The sequence below is a fragment of the Hirundo rustica genome, chromosome 5 (genome assembly GCF_015227805.2).
Source record: "Hirundo rustica isolate bHirRus1 chromosome 5, bHirRus1.pri.v3, whole genome shotgun sequence".
Lineage (NCBI taxonomy): Eukaryota > Metazoa > Chordata > Aves > Passeriformes > Hirundinidae > Hirundo > Hirundo rustica.
In genome coordinates, this window is record NC_053454.1 from 22,817,355 (window position 1) to 22,840,966 (window position 23,612).

Genomic DNA, 23,612 nt, shown 5'->3' on the forward strand with positions numbered 1-23,612 from the left:
CTTCTTTTTTTTCTTTTTTAAACATGCTCCTATGCTTGGGAACACACTATTCCATAGAAATGCAAAGGTCAATTACATCAAATTACAGAAGCCCTTCTTCAGGTCTACCACTGTACCTTTACAAGACGGCTTAGCTGACTCACCATTTATCCAGAAGAGCAAAACCCTGCCTCTGTCAACCCTGGGATCTGATGTGAGATTTCTGTTAGAGCCCTGTTGGGGGTTAGGTTTCTTTCCTTTTGTTCCTTTTTACTTAGGGAATTTTTCCCGTAAGTTGTTAGGAAACACTAACAACTGGGTGCTTAAAAAAACCCAAAAGTGGCCAAGTTTAGAGGAGGAGGGCATCTGGTTGCACTTCTCTTAACTGGGAGTTTGTCTCTGAAGGGCAGAGATACCGGAGAATTGGGCAGGTAAAGAACTGGAGCTCTCTGTCTGTCTCTCTCTCTCTCTCTCTGTGTGTCTCTCTCAGATTTGGAGGACAGTCAGAGCTGCTGCTTGGGGCAGGGAACTCGTGGCTGCTGCCAGAGCCCAGCCCAGAGCTGCTTCTTCTGTATGGGGTGAACCTCTGCTTGTGAGAGCAGCCACTGACCTGGGACCTTATTAACACCCGCCTCACTAAAAGAGGGACTTCTCACCATCTGCTCGGGTGCCCGGGATCCTGAGCTCGCCCCTCCCTGCCCTGCTCAGAGCCGAGCTGCCGCTGTCCCGCCCCAGCCGCTTCTTCTGCACTGCTCCGAGTTTTGGCTGCGCTGTAGCCCTGCACCCCCTGCCCGCTCAGAGCTCCTGCTGGCCCGGCTGGTGCTCCTCAGATCCTGCAGGGATCGGCCTCCCCAGGGGGTTTGTGAAGCAAAGCCTCTCCCCCGTCCCTCCCCGTGTGGGCCGAGCCGCCGCCGCCGTGCGCACCCCGAGCCCGCGCCACAGCGCCCCCTGCGGCCGCGGGGGAATCAGCGCGGCCGCCCGGCCCGCCGGGAGCCAGCAGCGCCCCCGGCGGCCCTCAGCGGAACTGCACCGACGGGGAGAGCGCCCGCGGCCGAGAATTGGGCACCGGGTTCCTGGTGCTGTTTGTTGTTAATGCCAGAGCTGGTGTTGGTTGTTGGCTTTATTCTACATACTAGTAAAGAACTGTTATTCTCATCTCTTTGCCTGAGAGCTCCATGATTTCAAAATTATAATAGTAATTTCAGAGGGAAGTGGTTTACATTTTCGATTCCAAGGGAGGCTCCTGCCTTTCTTAGCAGACACTTGTCTTACAAACCAAGGACAAGCCTGTTAATACAAACCTTTTTGAACTTTAATAGTTAGTTCCTTCAGCTCCGTAACTAAAGTCCTCATGAAATAAAGGTTTGTAGAGTAAGGCTTAGAATTCCCCTATGTCTGTTCCACTGACATTTAAGGAAAGAAGTTTTATGTTGGTAACATAAAAATGTTCTTTACATTATTCTGATCGATTTTTCAATTTGAACAAGAAAAATATACAGTGTTGCTTTTCTGTACATCTTTAAAATGTTCTTAAATTAATGTACATTAAAAAAGTAATTCCCATTTGCCATAATGGGAGATGTGCACAAGTGTGTGCACAGCCACACATACACACACTTAAAACATACCACACATACACACAAATACTAGAGGGAAGAGACATGCCATATGTAGTCACCTGCAAGTTTGTTACTTTACAATTACAACTAGTAGATAAGGATGAAATGTTAAGAATTGCTGATAACATACAGGTGAAAAATCTTGAATAATCTAGTACATGTTGTATACCAAAAGTTACTGTAGTAACTTCTTGGTATGATTTCATCCTGTCCAATATACATTATATCATGGCTAAAAACTTGTTAAGGTACCAATTATGAAAACACTATGCCAGGACAGAAAATTCTACCAAGTTCTTCTTACTAAATTTCTCCTTTGACAAAGTCTAAAAGTAAGCATACCTGGGTTTAGAGTATTTTTTTTGACAACATATTCAACAAGACATACAATTTATTCATGAAAATGGCTACATTAACTTTTTTGGTGGTATAATCTTTTTGTAAAGTTCTCAATATATAGATCAAAGCTTTGACAGTGGCAATCGTCACATTCACTTACGTGTGCACGCACACACACAAGAGTATAATTCTAGTGGACAAGCCATGCTTTTGCCAGCAACCCTGAAAACTGTGTTAGTGGTCCAAAGACCAGAATAAAAGCTGCTCTGAAACCAGGGCAAATATAAGACAATTTCTATTTTTCAGCACATAACTAATTCCAACCATAATATAACTCTCAAAAGCATACTGGAGAAGAAATATGAATTAATCTGAAGAAAGGTCAGTAACCTTCCATTCTTCTAGATGGACTGGGATTTTTTTTTTTTTTCTTTCAATGCATATCAGAAATCACAGCAAAGAAATTAGGATCACTGTAGAAAGAGACTGAGTGGAATGTCCACAGTAACAGTAACAACCAAAAAAACCCTGCAATGCCTTACCATTATTCAAATTACAATCTTATAGGAATCGTAATAACATACAAAGCAAAAATTAACTTAAAATTGAAGTTGCTAAAAGCAGTTCATGAAGATTACTGCTGAATGATAACTCTGCTCTATATAAATGAGAAAAGGAAACCGTATTGAGTGGGGTTTAGGAGTAATCTGGTCACTTCGTTCATTTGGTCGTGCAAGGTTTTAGCTGCTGAACTTTTCCAATCCAATACTGAATGCTCTAGTCCACTGGTGGGGCTGGTGGTTCTTGTCCCTTGGTAGAAGAAAGGAAGGAAAAAAGAGAAAAAAAAAAAAAAAAAAAAAAAAAGCACGTACAGGATTAGAAACAGTGCTTCACATAGGAGGATTTAGAAATAGAAGAACTCAGAAGTGTTACACTGTTTTCTTTCATGGTTTTTCAATATATCTTAAAATAATTAGAGTAAATGAGCATCAAAAAACTGTATCTTTTCCTGTATTTATTGAGATTTTTTCCATGATCCCACATCTAGGACAAAGATCACCCTTCTCAAAGTATCATGCTGTAATTTTGTTTACTGACTTCTCTTAAAGCTGTGCTTGCCCCCTTTCACCTAAGAAGGCAGGAGGCAGTTTCAACTACAGACAGTGTCCAGAGGGCACGGCACCTGCTCCATCCCACAGCAGTCCTCACACTTAGCCTTCATGATTTCTTTCACTTTGATTTAACTCATTTTAATTTTTAATGGAGCTCCAAGAAAATACAGGGGAAAAAAATGGGAAAAAAATTACTTTGAGACAGTGTGTATTAAACCAAAATAGATTTAAGCTATTATAAAATCTCCCTGCAGGGCACTTGAAGATGCACTTACATTGTGTTGGCTGGCTGCCTTTCCGGCTGTGTTTGATCCTCTTAGATTACTAGGTCTCAGTAAGAACAGGACAAGTGCAATCACCACCCAGGCCATCATTATCATGGCAAAGCTGATGCCATTGTCACCAGAGGAGTTTGGTCCTGGCACTACAGACAAAGAAAACTCAAGTTATAACAGAGTAACAGCAGAGTTCTTTTCCCCAAGTGAAAACAAAAATGCAATCTCAGAAAAAAAATCCCTGAAATATTTTTCAATGGAGTGTTCTGATTAGTCTCTCATTTTGGCTTTGAGACAGTAATACTGGGTTTTTATCACATTTCTTATCCACTTGAAAAGAGAATTATCATATTTCAATGGCATTATCAGAATTATCATGAGTATTTTGTAGTTCATATTAACTCCTAGTGAACTGGAGATGATAAAAACACTTCACATTTAAGAAATCTAACTTGATTTTTAAAAATCTAACTTGATGCAAAAATATATTTATGTAGAAAAATCCCCCATATGTATTTTGGTCTTTGTTTTTTTGCCTCAAACAAATAAAACAATTAAGACTAAACTGATGAAAGCTTAGGCTCCATTGTTAGGCCCCACACAGAGAACATGCATGAAGAGAGCAAATAAATGGTAATTTCTTGACTCTACTCTTAAGTTATTTCTTGAGGGTTTGTTTCAGTGTCAATATGCCAGATCTCCATGACTGATCATCCAGGTCATGTGGTATTTCTGCTAGCAATGTATCTGACAGGAGGTGAAAAATGCTGCTGAGACACATTCCAAAGGAAGACGGTACAAAAATTTTACACCAAATTTCTGTACAGAATACCTGAAACAACATCACGTGAAAATAAATTTAAGAAAATACCTTCCAGGCTGGAAACAGCTGGTTTATACGTTTGGATCAAGAAACTCTTGCAAATACCTGCACATTTTAAAACAACTCTTCTCCTCTGAAACATAACTTCAAGTAATCAAACAGTAACTAATCTTTTCAGCTGAAGTGTAAACCCATATATAGCTAATTACCTGTAATTACATGAATCCATTTATCATAGTATCTAAAGGCCTAACATCTTCATTAACGATCTAGATGATGAACTGATACAGAGCAATTAGTTCAAAGGTGTAATAAATAACCCTCAGAAAGAGAAGAGATATTCTATTTTATCACTCAAGATGAAAATTTTAACATCCAGAAAACTCCACAGAGATACTCATATCTGTCATATTTTCAAGTTGTCTTATGTGGATCACCTGATTTTGGAGTCAAGTCTGGATTCAGTATTGGTTGGATTGTTCTTGTTTAACATTTACTTGATAACTTACACCCTGCTGGAATCACTTCCTTGAAGGTTAATGCTGATACCACAGAACCACCCTCATCACCGTCATCCGGGGTAGCATTGCTAACAGAGGCTCTTCCATGGAAAGGGTTTGTTCATAACACAGCAGAGGGGCCCAGCAGGGAAGCTGACAGCAATGCCATTCTCCACACAGCTGCTCTGAGAATAAGGCTTCATGAGCTGGGGCTTTTGGACTGATATCCTTTACGGACACCACATGCACTCAGAAATGTCCAAGACGAAAAAAACCCGTGCATTATAGAAGTTCATGCTTCTCACAGCACAAACACCACCATTAACATGCATGAGCAAATGAAACTGCTTTTGACTTTTAAATGTCCAAAACATAGACATTTCAAAACTCGAGAAGTTGCTGATGTAGAGGACTTTTATGATTAGACTTACATGAGAATTACATTCTCATAAAAATGAGAATTCTTTTGAAAATTTGAGTAAATAAAGGGTTTTGTATATGAGGAGATGGCATAGTGCACAGAAAATAAATAAGAATGCTACAGCCTTTAATTCACTAAACTCTTACACATTTGATTTTGAAAGCATTTGGGATTGTGAAAGAAAGAGTTTAGACCTTCAGTTTTGTTGACTAAAATATTATTATCAGCAACATATATCAATATTTTAAATCTTGGAAAATCTTTATACATACAGTCCAGGAGACTAGCATATAATTTTTCATGAAAAGAACAACTGCTTTATTTTTGGAGCGTCCAGACAACATTAATAACCTGAGACTACCTTCAGCAACAAGTAAGAAGGCCTTAGGTACCTGCTTTGGCAAATATTTCTGGTAGAAGACTGAAAATTGAGATGACTTGTTAGTCATACACTGCAGAGAAACAGACTAGTCTGACTGCCTTCTGGAATTTTTGCTGAACATTAGTGTACTTAGGGTCTGTTGTGACTAAGCAAAAGTTGGGGTAAGCAAATGATGCCAGATCAGATCATGCTACAGGTCAGGGAAGGGAGCAGAAGGGACCACAGAAGGAAACAACAGGCGTTCATTGCAAGACAGTTCTCTCCAGCCAGCATTGTAACACAGTTCAGATGGAACCAAACGTGATGACACATGTTCTGAACTGACTGGCCCTTTACTACCTACTCAAAGTGTGCCAGACACTCAGACAGACACAACGATGTTTACACTTTCCAAGAACCGCTAAACCCACATCTCTCACAAATGATCGTGTGCTTTAATAAGGATGAGAGATATTTCAGGATCTGTTACTTTAATCTCTTACGGGGAAGAGGATAAGCAAAATTTCACATAGCTGGGGCTGAATCCAACTTTTCAAAGCTTTGCATCACAAATCAAGCAAATGGAAGGAAGTTATTTCAGCTACTGGGAAGCGGTTATATGTAGTAGACAACAATCTTGCTACAAAGACCTCCATCTCTGAGATCACAAAATAATCAGATAAAACCAGCTTATGGATAAAGAACAGTTGAGCGAAGGTGAAACCAAGCAGGATGGAATTCATGATGATGGGCAGAAGAAAAAAAAAATCTTGCTTCTAAGATTTCACAGTCACTGTGCCTTTATCTGTAACAGGTATTTTTTTGCAAATAATTTAGAAGTGATGTTTTGACTCTTTGAAGGATAAAGGTTATCCTCTAAGAGCACCTGTGAATGGTATTTTTTAATATTCTCAGATGGATAGAAGATTGTCCTGGTCTGAGATGAATGTTCCTGCCACCACCCATTTTGATGGATGGATATGGTTATTAATCTCCAGTGCTCCAGAGACAGCAACTAGCACAGAATTTAACAGCACATATTCCCATATCACTCAGAGACATGACACACAGTCTCCAGCCTACCTTTCCATGCAACACTGAATCCAGCCCAAGCTCTTTATTTTCAGAGTATCTGGTCCCCTGGGTTTGGCACACATATATATCCACACACTTCTGAATGATGCTTGTGAGCAGTTCTGGCCCTGGTTACCTGAATTTTTTTTTTTTTTTTCAGCATGGCTGAATTATCTCTCTGCAGGAGAAAGTTTTATGAGGAGCTGTGTTGCACTGCGCCCCCACAACAGAGTGAATGTTCCCATATTAGGAAGTTTTACCCCAGGACTTTTAAGGGAGAAGAACCAGAAAACTCTGTGCTTCTCTCATCATAATTGGCCCAGTGCCAGCACAAAGGCACCTGTTGGTTCTTTGAAATGTACCTCAAAACCTGTAGCTGTTTCTCCTGGGCAGTTGCCAAAAGACCCTCCTAAATCATTATGTACTTAAGAAAGAGCACAGGGCCTCTGTGCTTTTCGGTGTGTCTTGGCAGGTGTAAGGGGCTTCCCTGCACTGTGCTCAGCTTTTATTCTTTTGTATAGTTTGTTATTTTCTGCTTTAATTAAAACCTTTTTGCTTTTCAAAACATACCCGATCAGCTGTTTTGCTAATTATTCATAAGCCATTTCTAGGAGGTTGCTGGACACCCTCAGAGTGTGCTGAACCCTCGTGGGGGCTTAATACATGCTGGCCTCACACAGGGATTCAATAGAGCTGCTCTGAGATTGTGGGACTAACTCCCATGGGAGTTAGTGACTAAAGTGAATCTTATCTGTTGCTCCATGTAGGAGATACAGTTTTTGGACTTGCTTTTTCCTAGAGAAGCAGAGACCAAGCCACATAAATTAGTCTTCTCTCAGAAAGACATGGGGAATAGAAAAAAAAAATCCTTTGTGACAGATGTTTGCAGATTTGAGCTTCTAGAAGGCAGTCACAGCTATTGAAATTATGAGTTTGGTAAAAAGTTTTTGAAGATTAAAGGTCAACCAATTCCTGATTGTGCAACTGAAATCTCAAGGATACAATATTAAAACTGTTAAGTGCCCGTGTTAAATACCCTTACATGAACTCAGTTCACCTCTTAAACTGCAGTTTTTCCTTCAGAGTGAGGCTGTACTCTAAAGAGAGAGGAGAAATTTCATTTCTTTTACTGTGAAAGTGTATTATATGTGGTGCTTTTTGTCTGCCCTCTCATGGTAGAAATATATTCATTTGAAGTACAAACAGATCAACCCTGGTAAAATCTGCATGCAGAAAGGCAAAAGCATGCTCTCTGACTTATATCTTCTTTTCATGGTGCTTTAAGCCTTGCTTGTTCTGTGAAGGAAAGGCATGAAACTGTATGAAGAAAGGTATTTTACAAAATTAATCATGGGGGAAGGGCAGGGAAGACAAAGAGCAGATAGGACCCTCAGCAAATAATGCCTGCAAGATGACACTTTCAAAGGCAAGGATAAAGAAACCAAAGAAAGCCAAAATGGACTTGAGCAGCAGAGGAAGGGAGAAGGGAATTCCCAGAAAAGGGAGGGAAGAATTGGCAGACATTTCAAGCTAGGCTGCTGTGACTGCCCTAGATGAGTACAACTCAAGATGAATCACAGATATGTATTCATTTTCAATTGCATAAAAATTTGGAAGTACAGTAGACAACATTTGAGACAGTCATCTCTGACCACATTACAACCTAGCAAAGCACTGAGAATAGTGGTGAAAATATGAATGTGGTAAATTGAGGTCACAACGTCTGGGAATTGCTAGAACACAGAGAAAAAACTCAGGCAGTAGCCTCTCATTTCCTTTGACACAGAAGGCTGATGGTGAAGGACCATGAGCCATCAGAGCAGATCAGTACCAGCTGGGATCCTCCCTAGGCTGGATGAAACCGCTGATGTCGCAACTGCCTCATGTCAGAGAATCTCCATGCTCCACTCGCATTAGACAGAATTCAGAAAAGAATTACCGCTCTTATTCCTCATTTCAAGGGAAACTCTAAGATATTCTGATTTGCTGAGCATTAGGAATCTCAACAGAATATTTAATATGCTGCCTATTCAAAACTTACTGCCTTTTCTTTTCTGCAAGGCATCTGCTGAAATTGAGGGAACAGTCATGAGACTCTGACTCACGCTTTAATGTCACAGCAGATATTCTGACGGAGAACCAGCAGATGAACAGCCATCAAGCAGAGAGCCCAAATGCTTGTTGAAGTGGTGCTCCTATCTTCCTAAATCCAAAAGCTCTGGTCCTGACCCTGGCAAGAAACTCTGCAGGGCAGTCACTTTGACATAACAACTTTAAGTAAGAATTTATAGATAATAACACAAAAAGTAAATGAGGGAGACCTGGTACTACTGCCTTGATATGGCTCCAAAAAAGCAAAAAAAACCACAAAAAAACAAACAAAAAAACCCCTGAAATCAAGGGTTGAAAAAACAAAGCATGCTCAAGAAGAATCAACAGACAGTGTTTCTGAAAATTTCCAGCTGGTAGCAGCAGCACAACACATGATGCTGCTGTGACATTGGCTGAACCCCAGCCCTGACGTCTCCCAAAACAAAACCACATTTCATCTCATCAGTTATTCCACAACCTTGCAACTTAAGAATCTGTGTATGACAACATTCCCAGCTGTGCTTCCAGAAGGAAGACGAAATTCTGGGAATGAGCAAATTGGTGAGAGTGAAACAAACTTGTTCGTATCAAGATTTTGAAATGAGGAATCGAAGTCAACAAATAACAGGAAATGGAGCTGTGGGACCTAGGGAAGAGGAGACCCACCTCAAACGTAAGCTCATCCCTGCACAACTCATAAAAACAGGATGAAGGAATGGACAGAAAACTGGCCCAGAATTATTTTAATATGTTACTGAAAACATCTCTCAAAGTTCTCCAGATGCTCATTCTGTTTATTTTTGCCTTTGACTTCCCAAGGTCTTAAGAGACTGGCACAAGCACAGAAGCATCGTAAAATAATGTAACAAATACGCAGGCCATGTCATTGCATCAACAGAAAAATACCTTTGCTAGAACTAAATTTAAGGCAATATAATAACATAGGAAAAGATTTACTCTCTAATTTTTGCTTTGGTTTTTGAAACAAACCACTGGTTTGGAACAACTGCTGCCAAATTGCTTGCATCTGCACAGACAGCTGTTGCAAGAATCTCAGAATGGAAAGCTATTTGTTGCAAACCCACTGTACTATAGCTTGATAACATTAAAGCTATCCCACAAGCTTTGTGCCCACACATATCAGAACTTACTAATTTATACAGTCTTTAGTCTAAAAGCTTCATAAATACTGATGACCCAAGACTCCCAAGGCACGAGTGAGAATGACCTACCATTGCTTGATTCTGACCATGAGCTAAAGCTCAGAAAGCTCCACCCTGTCTGTGCCTCCTTCTAATATAAAAAATATTCTGTCTCCCATCATCTGCCTCTTTCTCTCTCCTACATGCCTGTGATTAAAAAAACTACATAGAAGTCTAAGGTGTGGGAGACTAAAAAGTCTGCCCTTGGACAGGTGTATTTGGAAGAGGAGGAGTAACAGAAGTCACAGACAGCATAACTTGCAAAGCCCGTAAAGAAAGAGTAAACCAGCAGCGCTGTACAGCACATGTGCACCACACCATCTTTTCCTCAGGGGTTATGTGGAACAGTTTTCCCGCTTCAGGCCAGCACGGCACTGAATCTGGGACTGTTTCACACTGGGAGAGCCCAGTGCAAGTCTGAGCTGGATGCCCATCTCTAAACAGGTTTTACAGGGGAGTGAAGAGGGAGTAACATGAGAGTGAACAAAAGCATGCACTCTCTCCAAGATGCTGGAAACCTTGCCTGCACTGCTCCTAGACCTGTAAAAGATACAGGCACCAGCAGCTCTTGCTTATAAGAACACTGCTCAGGTGCTTGCTGCTCCCTCAAAGCGTTACAGCAGTCCTGATGCAATCTGAGTTCACACGCTCAACTGGTAAAGTGATAAAGGAAAAACAGATCCACTTCACTTTTATGTATAAACAATTGACAACATTCCCTCTAGCTCACAGACTGTCTCAGGGAGTGCCTCAATGCCCCAGGGCATGCTTACATTATTGCATAGCCTCCACACAGCTATGCTTCACTGCCAGTTCTGTTCATCTTTGACTGACCTAATACTGTTCACTGTTTGGGAGAGGTTTTTTGATGCATTTCACAGCAAATTCCAAGAAAGTGTACACATCAGTCCTCTGCTTCATTAACTACACAGGCACCAAATCAACAGAGATGCAGTCATGGTGTATGTCAGCTTATGAGTCAGAGTCTCCTCTTCCTCACAGTGGAGTCGGGGAGCATGGTACTGACAGCACATCAGCCCCAGCTGAGAACATGGGTGGGTGGGTGTGTCAGTATCTAGGCTTCATTGGTTAGGATGCTCTGAATCTGAGGAGGACAAATAAAGCACCTTCCAAATTTTCCCCTCTCATACCCCAAATCATCCTATTTGTAGGCTAACAATAAGATTCAGTAATGCTTGGGGCCTGATAAATGGTTATGCTGGTCTATTGATACCTCCAGGCTTCTCATCAATGCTGCTTCTAATGTACAAAATGTTCATCACAGATTCTCAGAAATTACCTCCCCAGCATATCAATTTTATTACTGTAGTATTTAATATAATATATTCCTATAACATTAAATCAACCACTGCATTTTAAAGAACAGTCAGACTGTCTTTTAATTACTGCTGTTCATTTTACTTCCATGAACCTGATATGAACCGTTACTCACATTCCTGAAGGCATTCAGTATCTGTGCAGTACGACTGGGATTGTCTCAGCTGAAACAGAAAAAGAAAGCATGACACTTAACAATAAGTCTTAGTCAGCTTTTACTGAAATCAGGATTTAATACACTGTCAGAGTAAAGTTCAAGTATAACTGATCCTTTACTGGATCACACCAGGCTTATGGTATGTGAAGAATCCCAGGTATGGAGATCGTTTCTGAACACAATTTACATAATACCTTTAAATCATCTGATTACAGTGTTACTGCTTTCAATTCAGCCATTGAATACCTTTCAAAATTAAAGTAAAAAAATCTGCAGTGATACGGGAGCGATTATATACAGATACACTCTCTACAGATATTTTGGATTTAAAATGGACAGGTGTTCTTACTATTATCTAGATCAAGTAACATTAAAATACTCTGTGATTACATCATAATAAATGATCACACTATGATAATGGTTATGCAGAGAGAAGTTGAATTACTATTTCACATTTAAACTTAGTATTTACTATTTTTCCACCCCAAGACCTTTTTTTTTTTAAAAAGCAGGTTTTAATATGTATTTTACATTTTTTTCTCTTTACTGATGGGTAAAATTTAAAACATTTTTAGTGACTGTAATAATTATTTTATTTACAGACTAGGTAAGCTTTCCAACTGCAAGAAAAGTCAACACTGGCTAACATGCAAATCAGTATAGCTACTTTACAGATGACAGAGGCAAAAAGGAAGACAAATATCACATTTTTTATTAGGATCATAGACGTTAAATGGATGGGATTTTATGTACAGTACTTTGGAAATAGATTCTATCCTCTGCTTAGGTAAACATAATGGATTATTAGTAAAGTTTTTAAAAGTACAGAATTGTTATACTGTCTTGGTTAGAAATGACATTTGCTTTTTCAAAGATTTTATTATACAGTTGTGTCACAAATTCAAACACTTTTTGTCACAACAGGCTAACCTGTTTATTACCAGTGTAAATATAAAAATGTTAAAGAGAAGAAAAGATGGTGCTCTTTACATAAGAAATACAAAGAAGTAAGAAATTCCACAAAACGCATTTTCCCTTGTGTTGGCATAACTAATTTAATGTATGTAGTCATATCATGCAAATACACATCAAAGAAGAAGAACTGAAGAAGGAAGACAGCTGGGAAAGTATAAGCTCCTTCTTTTATCATAAAGATTGTCAATGACTGACACATTTGAAATAAAAAAATGTAATTGCAGATTGATCACATTAATTCTTTCATTAATATACTAAGATCTACTAGCAAATTTACTGAGACTACAAAGAAGTCTCTTTGGAAGGAATTTGGAAGGCTGGATTTAACCTTTCAGCTATTTCTACAGTTAAAGCGTTGAGGGAAATTCAGGCAGAATACTTCTCTTTCTTACTAAAGGAAAAAAAAAATTCTATCAATCTATGCATATTTCCTGCCCTTCTTATATAAAAGCTCATTTTATTTTAAAACTTTGGAAGTCAAAAAAGGGGAGGTTTTATCTTAGCAACAGAACCCATTTGAAACATTCGAAGGATTTCCGAACTGGGAAAAATGGATATTCCTATACCCGTATTTTAAAGAGTCCAGCAACATAATTATCTTCTGTTTGTGTAAGAGTTTAATTCTGAGAGGGGCTTAATTTATAATTCTTACTTAAAACACCATTTACAGATATTCAACACAGAAGGATTACCAGAATTAAAATGGGCAACAGATATAAGATCAGAGATATTGTACAAGCATCTCGTTATCCCCCTCTGTCCCCATGATGGCAAGTCCTCATACAGCTTATCCTTGTTTGCCTAGATATAGAACACTGCCCGGGGGTGTTCTAGCCACAGTATCAGTTATCTCCCATTCTAAGTGTCACACTGTCCAAGTACAACTTTTTCAAAGCCCTAGGATGGCTCTCTGAGCCAGGTAACAAATCTGTTTTTAACAGCTCAGCGAGAGGCTGCATATTGTCATCGCGGGATGAAACACAGCAGATCATGAAAAAAGAGCAGCAGTAAAAAGAGGTTTTTCTTAATTCACTCGGATCAACAAGTCCCTTACTGTGTAACCCAATATCAATCTGATTCCCTGTGGTCACTCATTTAGTCAAAAGACAAGAAGTGATTCTGGCACAGGTATGAAATGCTTACGTAAATTGAATGGCTGGGAAAGGTAATGCCTTTGCTGAAAAAAGAACGTTCCTTCTACCAATTAGCTCTCTTTTGACAACGACAGCCTTTAAGGAATGTAGCAACTGTTGGGAAAAACTGAATGTGCAACATTTCAATAGTAAGGCAATTGAAAAATAGCAATTACCAGGGACTGGAAATAAATAGTCCTTTGTATTAAGATTTTTCTAATCTTAGAAATGTGGAGGGGAAGTTTGGATGAAAGTTTGTGGAATAATGGTAAAAACTTGAACCAGACTTCACCTGTTCTCAACAAAACCCTCAAAATGACTTCAAATACACTCAATGTTTTTCAGACTAGGAACACTTCAGAGCTGATAAGAAAAATTTGAACAGAGAAGTAATTCTTCAAATACATTAACTCCTAGATACTTAAAGACAAAATTAACAATGATTTTGATTTTATTAATTCTTCAGAGATCCTTGCGTGGCCAAAAGTGTGAATTTAGTAGAAGATGAATAGCTGTCTGATCTAACATCTAATAAAGTCGACAACAGCCTTTTCATTTTTTCCACAGATTCTAAAACAGACCCTTAAGAACACAAAAATCAGACATGTGAAACATCAGGGCATGTTCAACAAAAGAAAAGAGCTAAAGAGCAACAAAACGAAATATTTATACTATTTTATTCCATTTAAATAAATAATTATTGTATCTGAATTTTAACATTCTCTGTGCAGTTTGTCATTCAAATATAATAAATGGCTTAGTGCATGTGAGCCAATTAACTACTTTATTTTTAATTGTCCAAAATTAAGTAAACATGAATTTTAAATAGCATGAAAGCTAGAAGAGAGCTAAAAAGAATAAAAAAAATCAGTTTTAGTACTGTACAAACTTGAAAAAATAAAAGTAAAAATAGTAATTACAAATGTATATTATTTAAAATACAACTGTGAACTTTCATTTACTCCAAGTACATTTTACGACTTGAATAGCCTAAGTAAAAGTAAGTTAAATTAATAATCTCCAAACCACATGAACTCTTGGTCAATAGGAATATTTGGTTTCTATGAAGGCCCTGAAAGTTTTTGGAAGAGGCAGCAGTAGCTGAGTCACAGCAAATCAGTGCCCACTTACTGACATATTGTGAATGTAAACTCAGCAAAATACCAAGAAAAAAAAAGAAACCAAGTTACTTCCAGTGGTAAGAGAAAAGGGGTCTTCCTCACTCTTTCCCCAAGACACTCAAATTTTGCATTGCAAAAATGAAAAGGGCACATTTGAAATGGCTACTAGTTCTAATTTGAAACTGTTCTTCCCTTCTTTTCCTTTTATAAAATATATGGCTTTTAGCCCCAATTAACACTAACACAACAGTGTTTAGATCCTGCTTCTTTGAGACAAGGACAGTTTTAACACGCTGTTTTGTGGATCAACACCATCCACCCATCAAACACACCTGAAACCTGTGTCCTGCTGCTCCTCTTTAAACAGATGCCATGTTATGGTAGGAGTGTGCACAGTTTTAGCTATAAGAGCCTCCACTTTTTACAAAATCTTGTTTTCTGTGAAGAAAACGTGAACAGCCACAGTAAAGGGACACTGCTATTGGCCTCTGAAAACTTTTGTGAAGGCACCATATTAAGTAAAGTTTGTTTTGGGTTTTTTTTTAATATGTGCACACAAACATGCCACTGTGCGGTGAAAACAGGGTGTGAATTTTTACTGCATTTTAGCTGCTCCACAAAATCACTGAAGTCCAAGTGAAAGAGTAAGCCCAGTGAAAACATCTTCATCTAGCTAAACAGAGGACTTGTTTTTCTAACACAGGGACCTCAACCACTAGGACAACTTCAGTCTTCTTTGAAAGAAGTTAAGCTACTTTGCACTGCTCATCACAGATACCTGCTGTAGAGAAGGAAATGCACACTTTATCTACCTACACAGTAACTCATTCTTGCTTCGATTCCTCTGCTTCCTCTTCAGAGTTTAGTGAAACTCTTCAGGTGAGTTTTCAGAGTTTGCTGTGTCAGAGTTCAACAGTCTCTGGGACTGATCCTGCAATCTCTGCTCAGACAATTTTTTTTAACTAAAGACAATAGCATATTGCCTGAAAAAAGATTCAGGGTTTCTTTCCAGTGTGAACACTTTTGCCTGAGAGTTAAATGTATTATTTAAGAGTTAAAAAAAAAAAAAAGGACAGAGCATACAAATATCAGGAAGATACCAATGATCAGACAGCTCACCAGTTTGTCACTTTTCAGGAGAAATAGCAGCATAATCCCTGTCCAAAAGCACTTTCCAACTCCAGAAATGGTGTACTAAAGAGGTAACGAAACAAGAACAAGACTATTGGCAAGAACAAAGTGCAACCATCAGTGCAGTCTAGTGTGAATGGCAGATGAGGTGAAAGTATATTATTTATGTAGGGATAAATAAAATAACTACATTTTAGAAAAACCTTTGAGTCCGCTAAAAGCAGAAATAAGTCCTCAGAAAAGACAGAAATGAAAAATTAGTAAGTTCACGAGACAGGTCAGGAGAAGATCTCCATACAAGAAATTGTGATGGATGAAAGCCCAGAGAGATGTGTGAAAGAAAGAGATGGCACAGGTACAAGGGTAAGAGAGTAAAAATGGATAATGGTGGGAATGAAAATAATAGTTAAGTAGGAAAGCAAGGACAAATAACTTAATTGATATGGTCATTTATTCCATGAATACAAGTGAATTTAAAATGGAATCATAAAGACTGTTGATAGAAAATTTTATGTGATAACAAGGGAAAGTATCATCCCTTGTGAAAATACTTTTTTTGTTATTTAGACCATCTGGAAGCTCTGCTTTTGCTCTCCAACAATGCCAGAAGATGACAACACAATGGTATACTCCTGATTGCATTCTCATGTTTCTGGATAATGAAATCATTGTTTAAGCTTTGTTGGCAGCCACATCTGTTCTCACCAAACTATATAAATGATCTAGTAAACAAGATGATAAATAAATTGCAATGGTAGGATATGCCAGTCCTGAATACAAGCCAGGTTGCAAATTGAATTGCAGCATTATCTGAAAGAGTTCAGATTTAAAGATGCAAAAAATGACACCTACATGCATTATTCTGCTACAAGATGGCAAAGAGAAATAAGAGGAAAAGAATGGCACACTGATGGAATTTAATTGTCTCTTAAACTATGCTAAACTTCTTTTAGAAGAACAAAGAAAAAGTGAATACTGCCTTCCTCACTTCTTCATCTTCCATGTGTATGTGCCCAATTAGAATAAATGATTGTTCATACAAGGACAGAGTAACAGTCTGCAATTAAAATATAGAGCCTGGTCCTGTGAGGTGGCAAGTAATTTCCTCTCTAATTGCAAGTGAGAGAAAAGGATGGTTGCTATATTTCAAAACAATATTCCTAGATTACAAACCAACTTTTGAGACCCAGAATCATCTGCCAGTTATGACAGAAGGAGAACATTAACTTTCATATTGAGAGACATGACATTTTATGGAGGAAGATGCATCAGAAATGCTAGGGACTGCAGTCTGGAGTACTGATCTGGACATGCACATTCTTCTCTTAGTCTTTTACATTTATTCAGGGATTGCTGTTTCACCTTGGTGTCATATAGATCCTCCTTTCTCACACTTCCCTCACTTTCCTACAATTGCCTGACTTACTGGTATGTCCTTTCATAATTCTGCTGACCTATGATATCCATGACATCCTCCTTTCACTGAATGCAGAGCAGAATGAATAAGCAGCAAAAAGAAATTGAAACAGTGATGATCAGGATCATTACAAGGAGCTCACAGCATCTCTGACTATGTGAAATACCAGACAACAAAGACACGAGGGAGAATATTAAACAGAGGGAGCTGAAAATGTGCACAAATAACATACATATCTCCCCAGAGGACATTTGCAAACTTATATCTAAAACATAAAATCAAGACACATACGGGCTTTTTTGACCAAACAGTTGAGTATCTTCTGCAAAATTATGTTTATCAGCAAAAGAGAAACATACTCCCATGTAAACAGCCTTGAGGAAGAGGCTTAGAATTCACAGTTCCAAAAGATAACTGTAGTTTGCTCTAAGTGTTGATTACATGAGGCCTGAGAGAAAAAGCACAATTGTCACCTTTTTCCTCAAAAGAGATGGCTGTAACACATCTCTGATTATCAGCGTTCAGCCATTCATAGTACACATTATACCTATTAGTTATTTCTGGAATATCAAGCTGAAAGAATTTTCAATGTATGATTTTTTACACTGCTCATAATACACTATGCATGCCTTGAGATGATCGTGAGGTGTGACTGAGATTTTCTTTTGTTTTTTATTTTTCTTGATATATGTTGGTTGAGAAGGAGCAGTTTCAAACATACTACAAAGCTCAGGAATGGGAAATGTAAAGAATGACAGACATGTTCAAAAAGTCCTGATTCCTAACCTCTTATAGACCCAAGTAGACACCACTTTCCAGTTTTTTCTTTTTCTAACATGTCTAGAAAATAGTTTCCATTTGCACTGTTTGATGCAGAATTAGATTCTAGGTTATGACACGCATTGGCAGTACATGAATTCTGAAATACAGTTTTGTGGCCTTAGCCGCAAAAAGGTTCTGCAACACCAGTACCTTGAGCACTCAGTGAAAGGAAGAAAGATATAAGTCAGTGGAGCAAGAACATTCAGGTACAGTCTTACCCTCTGTCACTCCAGCCCTGTATCTTATTCTTTTGGGCTGGTGTCTAAGCAGGTGGATCAAGTCTTTTCCCCTGCACCTCTGAAGAATGACAGCTTCACTGTCCTAATGAACAACCTAACGTTCAGCTGTTGGGAAGGCCTTCTTTGAATCAGCTTGAACGCAGAGGACAAAAGGGGCAAGTGAGAGCAAAATGTAGTTTCCTGCTCTTGGGATGTCTGGCTAAAAACTACAGACTAGAAGAAGTAGCACCTGCTATATAAAAAAATAGAAGGCAAACACCATGGAACATGTGTAAGAAGTCTCTAGTGCAACCTTAAATATAAAGGACATTTTAAATTTAAAAAAAAAGGTGTTTGGTATAGTTCTGGTGTGCTTTCAGTAAAAGCCTGCATCAGCATGGAAAGCCACTTCTGCTGACTACTTAAGTTTGGCTTAGCTGTGCTAACATCTTGAGAGCTTTTCAACCATTTGCAGCACGTAGCTGTTTTAGTCATCTGTGTTTATTTGGTGCTGTTTACATGAAGTCTTCTTCAACCAAGACTTGTGGCTATGCTGGATACTATTTCAGACTTGGCCAGTTTGAAACAGTTAGACTCACTAAAATGTCAAGAGCATTATGCAGAAACTTGGTAGACAAAAGAGTGTTTGAACCAATTGTGTTGAAACAGTTTGAGAATTTGCAACTTTTGCTATAAAAATCTAGTGACAAATCAAAATACAAGAGAGATTAAAATAAAGAATGATTTGCTCTGTATCCCCCCAAGTTTGATTTTGATATAGCAAAATAACTAAGCATGGACCATTACTTTGCAATTAGCTACTGAAGGACAAAACACAAGGTTGTAATTCCCACTGTGGTTTGTAAGTAGAGCTGCTGGCAGTTTATCAAAATGGGTTCTTTTACATTATAGAATTAGAAATGTTTTGGGTTAAAAGACATACTGCTCATTTTTGTAAAAACTAGTATGAGAGAATTCTGAAGTCAGTTTCTGTAAAGCAAATAATACTGCACCAGAAGGAGACAGAAAAAGGATGTTTACTTGACACAAAGTCATATGTGTTACCGGCTTGCTTGGACATTTCTGGCCACTCTAAGCAGTCATAAGCAGGTTTCAGTCTTCATGGAAGATGCTATATGTATGATTATTCCTCACCACCACATAAACTGTTTTCAGTCTAGTTTTCAAACTTGAACTGACCCTTGGGCTTACTCGGAGAGCATTGATACCCAGAGGAGTAACATAAGGGAATCAGATTTTTGTATTACAAAATGACATCATTCTTATCTAGGGATTTGCTGTCTTTTGCCAAAACTAAGACAGGAACCATTTTCTCTGGGTACACAGAATGTCCTTAATCATGATTCCTTCAAACAACTATCACCTTGTCTGACAGATTCCCTCCAATAAAACCACTTGCTGTCATTTGTTGTTCCTCATACTTGAACTTTGGCTCTTCTTGTCAAAATAAGTTTTGCAGATGGAGGAGGCTGAACAGGAGATAAAGTCGTGCAAGCTAACAAACCTGTCATTGTCTTTTGACGAGTCTTGTGCATCTGCAAAGGATGGAAAGTCTTGTGATATTTTTCTTCTATGCTTACTTCCTCTTATGGAAGTTCCCAATTACTGCTATATCCATAGAGTAAACAGTGAACCCAACATACAATAGCCAGTGTAATTACACACCACCACCAGATCTTAACAGATGGTGCCGTGGGTATTACCCATTAGATATTATATTTATGAAGTCACAGCCAAAAATTTTAGATTTCTAGTGTTTCCTAGGAATATTTGGAGATCATAATATCTGCTTATTATTTACAGTGGCCATACTACAGAAATTTACACGTGTGAAATGTTCATATTTTGACAACAAGGAGAATCCTGAAAAGTCCACTTCAGGAAAATGACAGAACATTTAGCATAAAATAATTCAATGCCACTTAAGCTCATACATATACATTGTAAGAACTCTGTGTATGAGCAATATATCCAAGTTAACCTAATAAGCAGTAAAATATTATGCATAATAGAGATACAGAGCTGACTGAATATAAAATATTCATGGTATTATGAATTAAAAAGGAAAAAACCAACCAAAAAAACCCTTGCTTAGTAAAGGAAAATGAAAGACATAAATAACTAAGCCACATAACTAAGAGGTGAACTTTTTAACAGCTTCCTTGTTTGTAATTTTCTGCAGTGTTGCTAGTAACAGAGAGAAAGAAGAATTTAAATGACAATAGCTTTTCTTTTTTCAATGTATAAGCATTAATTGTACTGTAAGATGAACTGAAGTCTGCATTTCAAATAGAGAATTAAACTATATGCAGTATAAAACCCCTAAAATAATGTATGCAACCACAAATTAAACTCTGAATGCCACATAAATTTTCTAAGAGTTTCAAAGTAAATATACCAATAAAACTAGAAGTTAAAATTATCATATTGGAAATTAAAACAAGAACTTCAGGTTCTAGAGGCAGACTTTTTCACCTCCTGATTTTGGAATAGCAGTGTCATTCAAATCTCCTGTACAGTTAATTCTAACAGAAATTCTGTGTATTTGAATATAGTAACTCTGCATATAATATCCATGGCTGAACATATCATAACTTCTTCATTAGCAGAAGCCTTAATTCTTATCAGTGTTGGAATTCTTATAAATGTTGATTTAGAAAGGTATGAACAAATTAGTCTGTAAAAATTAGTTTACTTTAACTCAAATGCAAATTTTAAAAAATCTACAGTCAATCATGGGGGTTTTGCACAATGTCATTATTGGACTGAAAGACCCTAAAAGTAACGTTTTCACACTTGGGCATCTCCTATAATTACTTTATAATTCTGTTAAATTTGATTCTGTTAAATCTTGTCTCTGAACTTCTGCCTTTACAATGCTCAGTCTGGAGACAATTGCAAACACCTTGTTATACAATTTGCTCCAAAATCCTGTTTAGTACTGCCAGCTATAACACCATTCAAAGGTACTCTGGTGCATTTTATACCTATCTAGGTTTCAAAGATTCAACAATCAAATACATTAGGAAACCACTCGGGGTACATAGCATATTTGGATATCTTTTTCTCACCTAGAGTCTGAACAGATCGCTTCACTTTGTTTATCACAATAGTTTTGAAGTTAGGGTTTTGAGGATCCAATTTTTAGAGGTACTGTGCACCCAGTCTCCATTGAGACTTGTGGGGTTCAGCAATTTGAGAACCACATGCCCAAGTGTTCTTTTTAGCACAAACAGTAAAACTTCTGTTTGCTTGTCTTGTGTAAGACTGAGTGACAAAACAGCAACTTAGAAGGCAAACTCTTAGTGAAGCAAAAAAGTTACAGCAAAAATGGCTTAGCAAGTCTCCTGCTGAGATCATACGATAGGTTACTTGAGGATAGTCTGGCTGCTGACTGAGACTTCTGAGACTTTTCTTTTCTAGACTCTGCTAAATTATCCTAGCTAGTGATTTGGTCTTATAAATATTTAGGAGCATCTGCTTTGCTTTTTAGGAGAGATGAAATATGGAATTTCCCTTTACGCCTCACAGTTTCAAGTGCTAATTGGTATGATCTTTTTGGAAGGTGGATACTTGGCAATAAACTCCATTCCTGCAACTACACAGAACATTGTTAGACTCCTCTTGGTGACTGCCCAAGAGCACACACCTATTATGTGCTCAGTTCACATTTGTAACACAGGAACTAGTGTTCCTCCAAATTATCTATTTTTACCCACCTCACCCTGCATGGAGCAGCCCAGGAACAAAATCTCACAGACATTTGTGGCATTTCCTTTAACTCTGGACACAACTCACCTACATTGTTCATATCTAGAATGCTCCAGCTACAACAGAGAGAACTGGCTGACCAGTATGATTGCCTGTCAGTATCTTCTAGCAAAAACTGAGAAGACAGAAAAATGTTGAATGGGTGTCAAAATTTTGAACTGTGCTAGTTGAGATTTGCATCTGACAAGCCAGAGGAAAAAGGGCACCCTCCTTTCTTTCTCCCAACTTCTGAACTTGGTCCTGGGAGTTCCTTTCTCACCACTTTAGTATGTGTTCAGAAGCCTTAAGGTTCAGAATCGACACAGCTGTGGGATATGGCACAAACATCATGTTGAGGACAAAAACAAAGTCCTTCTTGGGAAAGAACATACTTACAAACATCCATATAAGGGCAGCAGGGAGAGCTCAGAAGATTCTGAAGTTGTGCTTCTAACTGGGAAGCATGAGCTAGGATGTCTAGGCCTGATGTAAAGGCCCCACAGAAAGTACAAATATACTCCACAGAAGCCTCAAGTTTCTGTGCCTTTGTGTCAGCAGCACCTTTCCAAAATACTGTTAAGAAACCTCTTGAAACAGGGTCTGATCCTAGAGAGAATCTTCTTCACACATAGCTCCTTTAACAGCTGATGTACTTCGTAACTTAAAATTATATTAATTTAGGCCCTAAGAAAGAAAATGTTATAAAAACAAATATATGAAAATCAACAAGGGGAAGTACACCAAATGAAGCTGATGTATAGTGAAATCTTAAAAAGAATTTAACCAAATTAGAGTTGTAATCAAGTTCCCTTCATTGCTTACAGTTCAAAATTTTTAATGGTATTTTTAAAAATATATACTTCCACTTAGAAAAAAAAATAAGCACTTTGTAGCTTCTTTTTCAATAGACATTGAACTAAGTTCAATACAGAAACAAAGAAACAGCTATTTTAGAGGTCACAGAGCAACGTACATCATTTGCTTGAAGTTGCTTAACCTATCAATGACATAGCAAGAAATGAACTCAAAACCCAGAATCACTGGATTCTCAACTTCAGAACTTTTTAGAGGATAGTTTTAAAAATTTAGACATCGTTATCTTGTCATATGAGTATGCGCAACTTCATATGTTGACCACAAAGACTTTGCTGGGTAGTTTCTTTGGTTTTATGCAGACTGAAAAAAGGCATATAAAAGAAATATTTCAACAGAAACAGTGTCAATGCTGCCAAAATGCAGCTCTGGGAAATAAACAGAAAACTGTAACTTGTATTGACTATTCAAAAGCTCATCAGAAAGTTCGATACCCAGATTCTAACTGCACATGCTACTGAATAAGCAGAATCAAAAGCATCAGTAACTGCAAATCTGCAAGAGCTTAAGTAATGTCTGAATAACCACCCTTCCAAATATCCTCATGTTATCCTTACCAGATTAATCAGTCTTCTCATGGCATGTTCATGTGAGCAAATGCATTCACAGGGATCAAATCCACCTTCTGCCATGGCTCTCTGGATAAACCTGAACTTGTCTGTAAACACCTAAGAAGAATAAGAATAAAAGGACAATGAACTCTTTTTCAACTGACCTTATTTTCCAGAGACTCACACATCAAGTTTCAGTTCATTTAATGCCAGGGTGAAAAAGCAAAACAAAGCAGGGTAATCCTATTATTCCTTTGGCAGTATGAACGAAGAAGTCTGGTATGTGCAGTTATATTTTGATGTTGCTGA

The 23,612-nt window shown here is 38.0% G+C and overlaps 1 protein-coding gene across 2 annotated transcripts in view; it reads right to left on the reverse strand.

Moving 5' to 3' along the window:
• Nucleotides 1-974: 974 nt before the first annotated feature.
• SMIM14 (small integral membrane protein 14) overlaps nt 975-23,612 on the reverse strand; it is a 38,251-nt gene continuing 15,613 nt past the window's right edge. For both annotated transcript variants that reach the window (XM_040065110.2, XM_040065111.2), the window contains exons 2-5: nt 23,310-23,420; nt 11,250-11,298; nt 3,325-3,473; nt 975-2,747 (exon numbers count right to left, since the gene is read on the reverse strand). In XM_040065110.2, the coding sequence (XP_039921044.1) occupies nt 2,715-2,747; nt 3,325-3,473; nt 11,250-11,298; nt 23,310-23,384 (306 nt within the window). In that variant the 5' untranslated portion in view covers nt 23,385-23,420 and the 3' untranslated portion in view covers nt 975-2,714. The remainder of the gene's footprint in view (nt 2,748-3,324; nt 3,474-11,249; nt 11,299-23,309; nt 23,421-23,612) is intronic.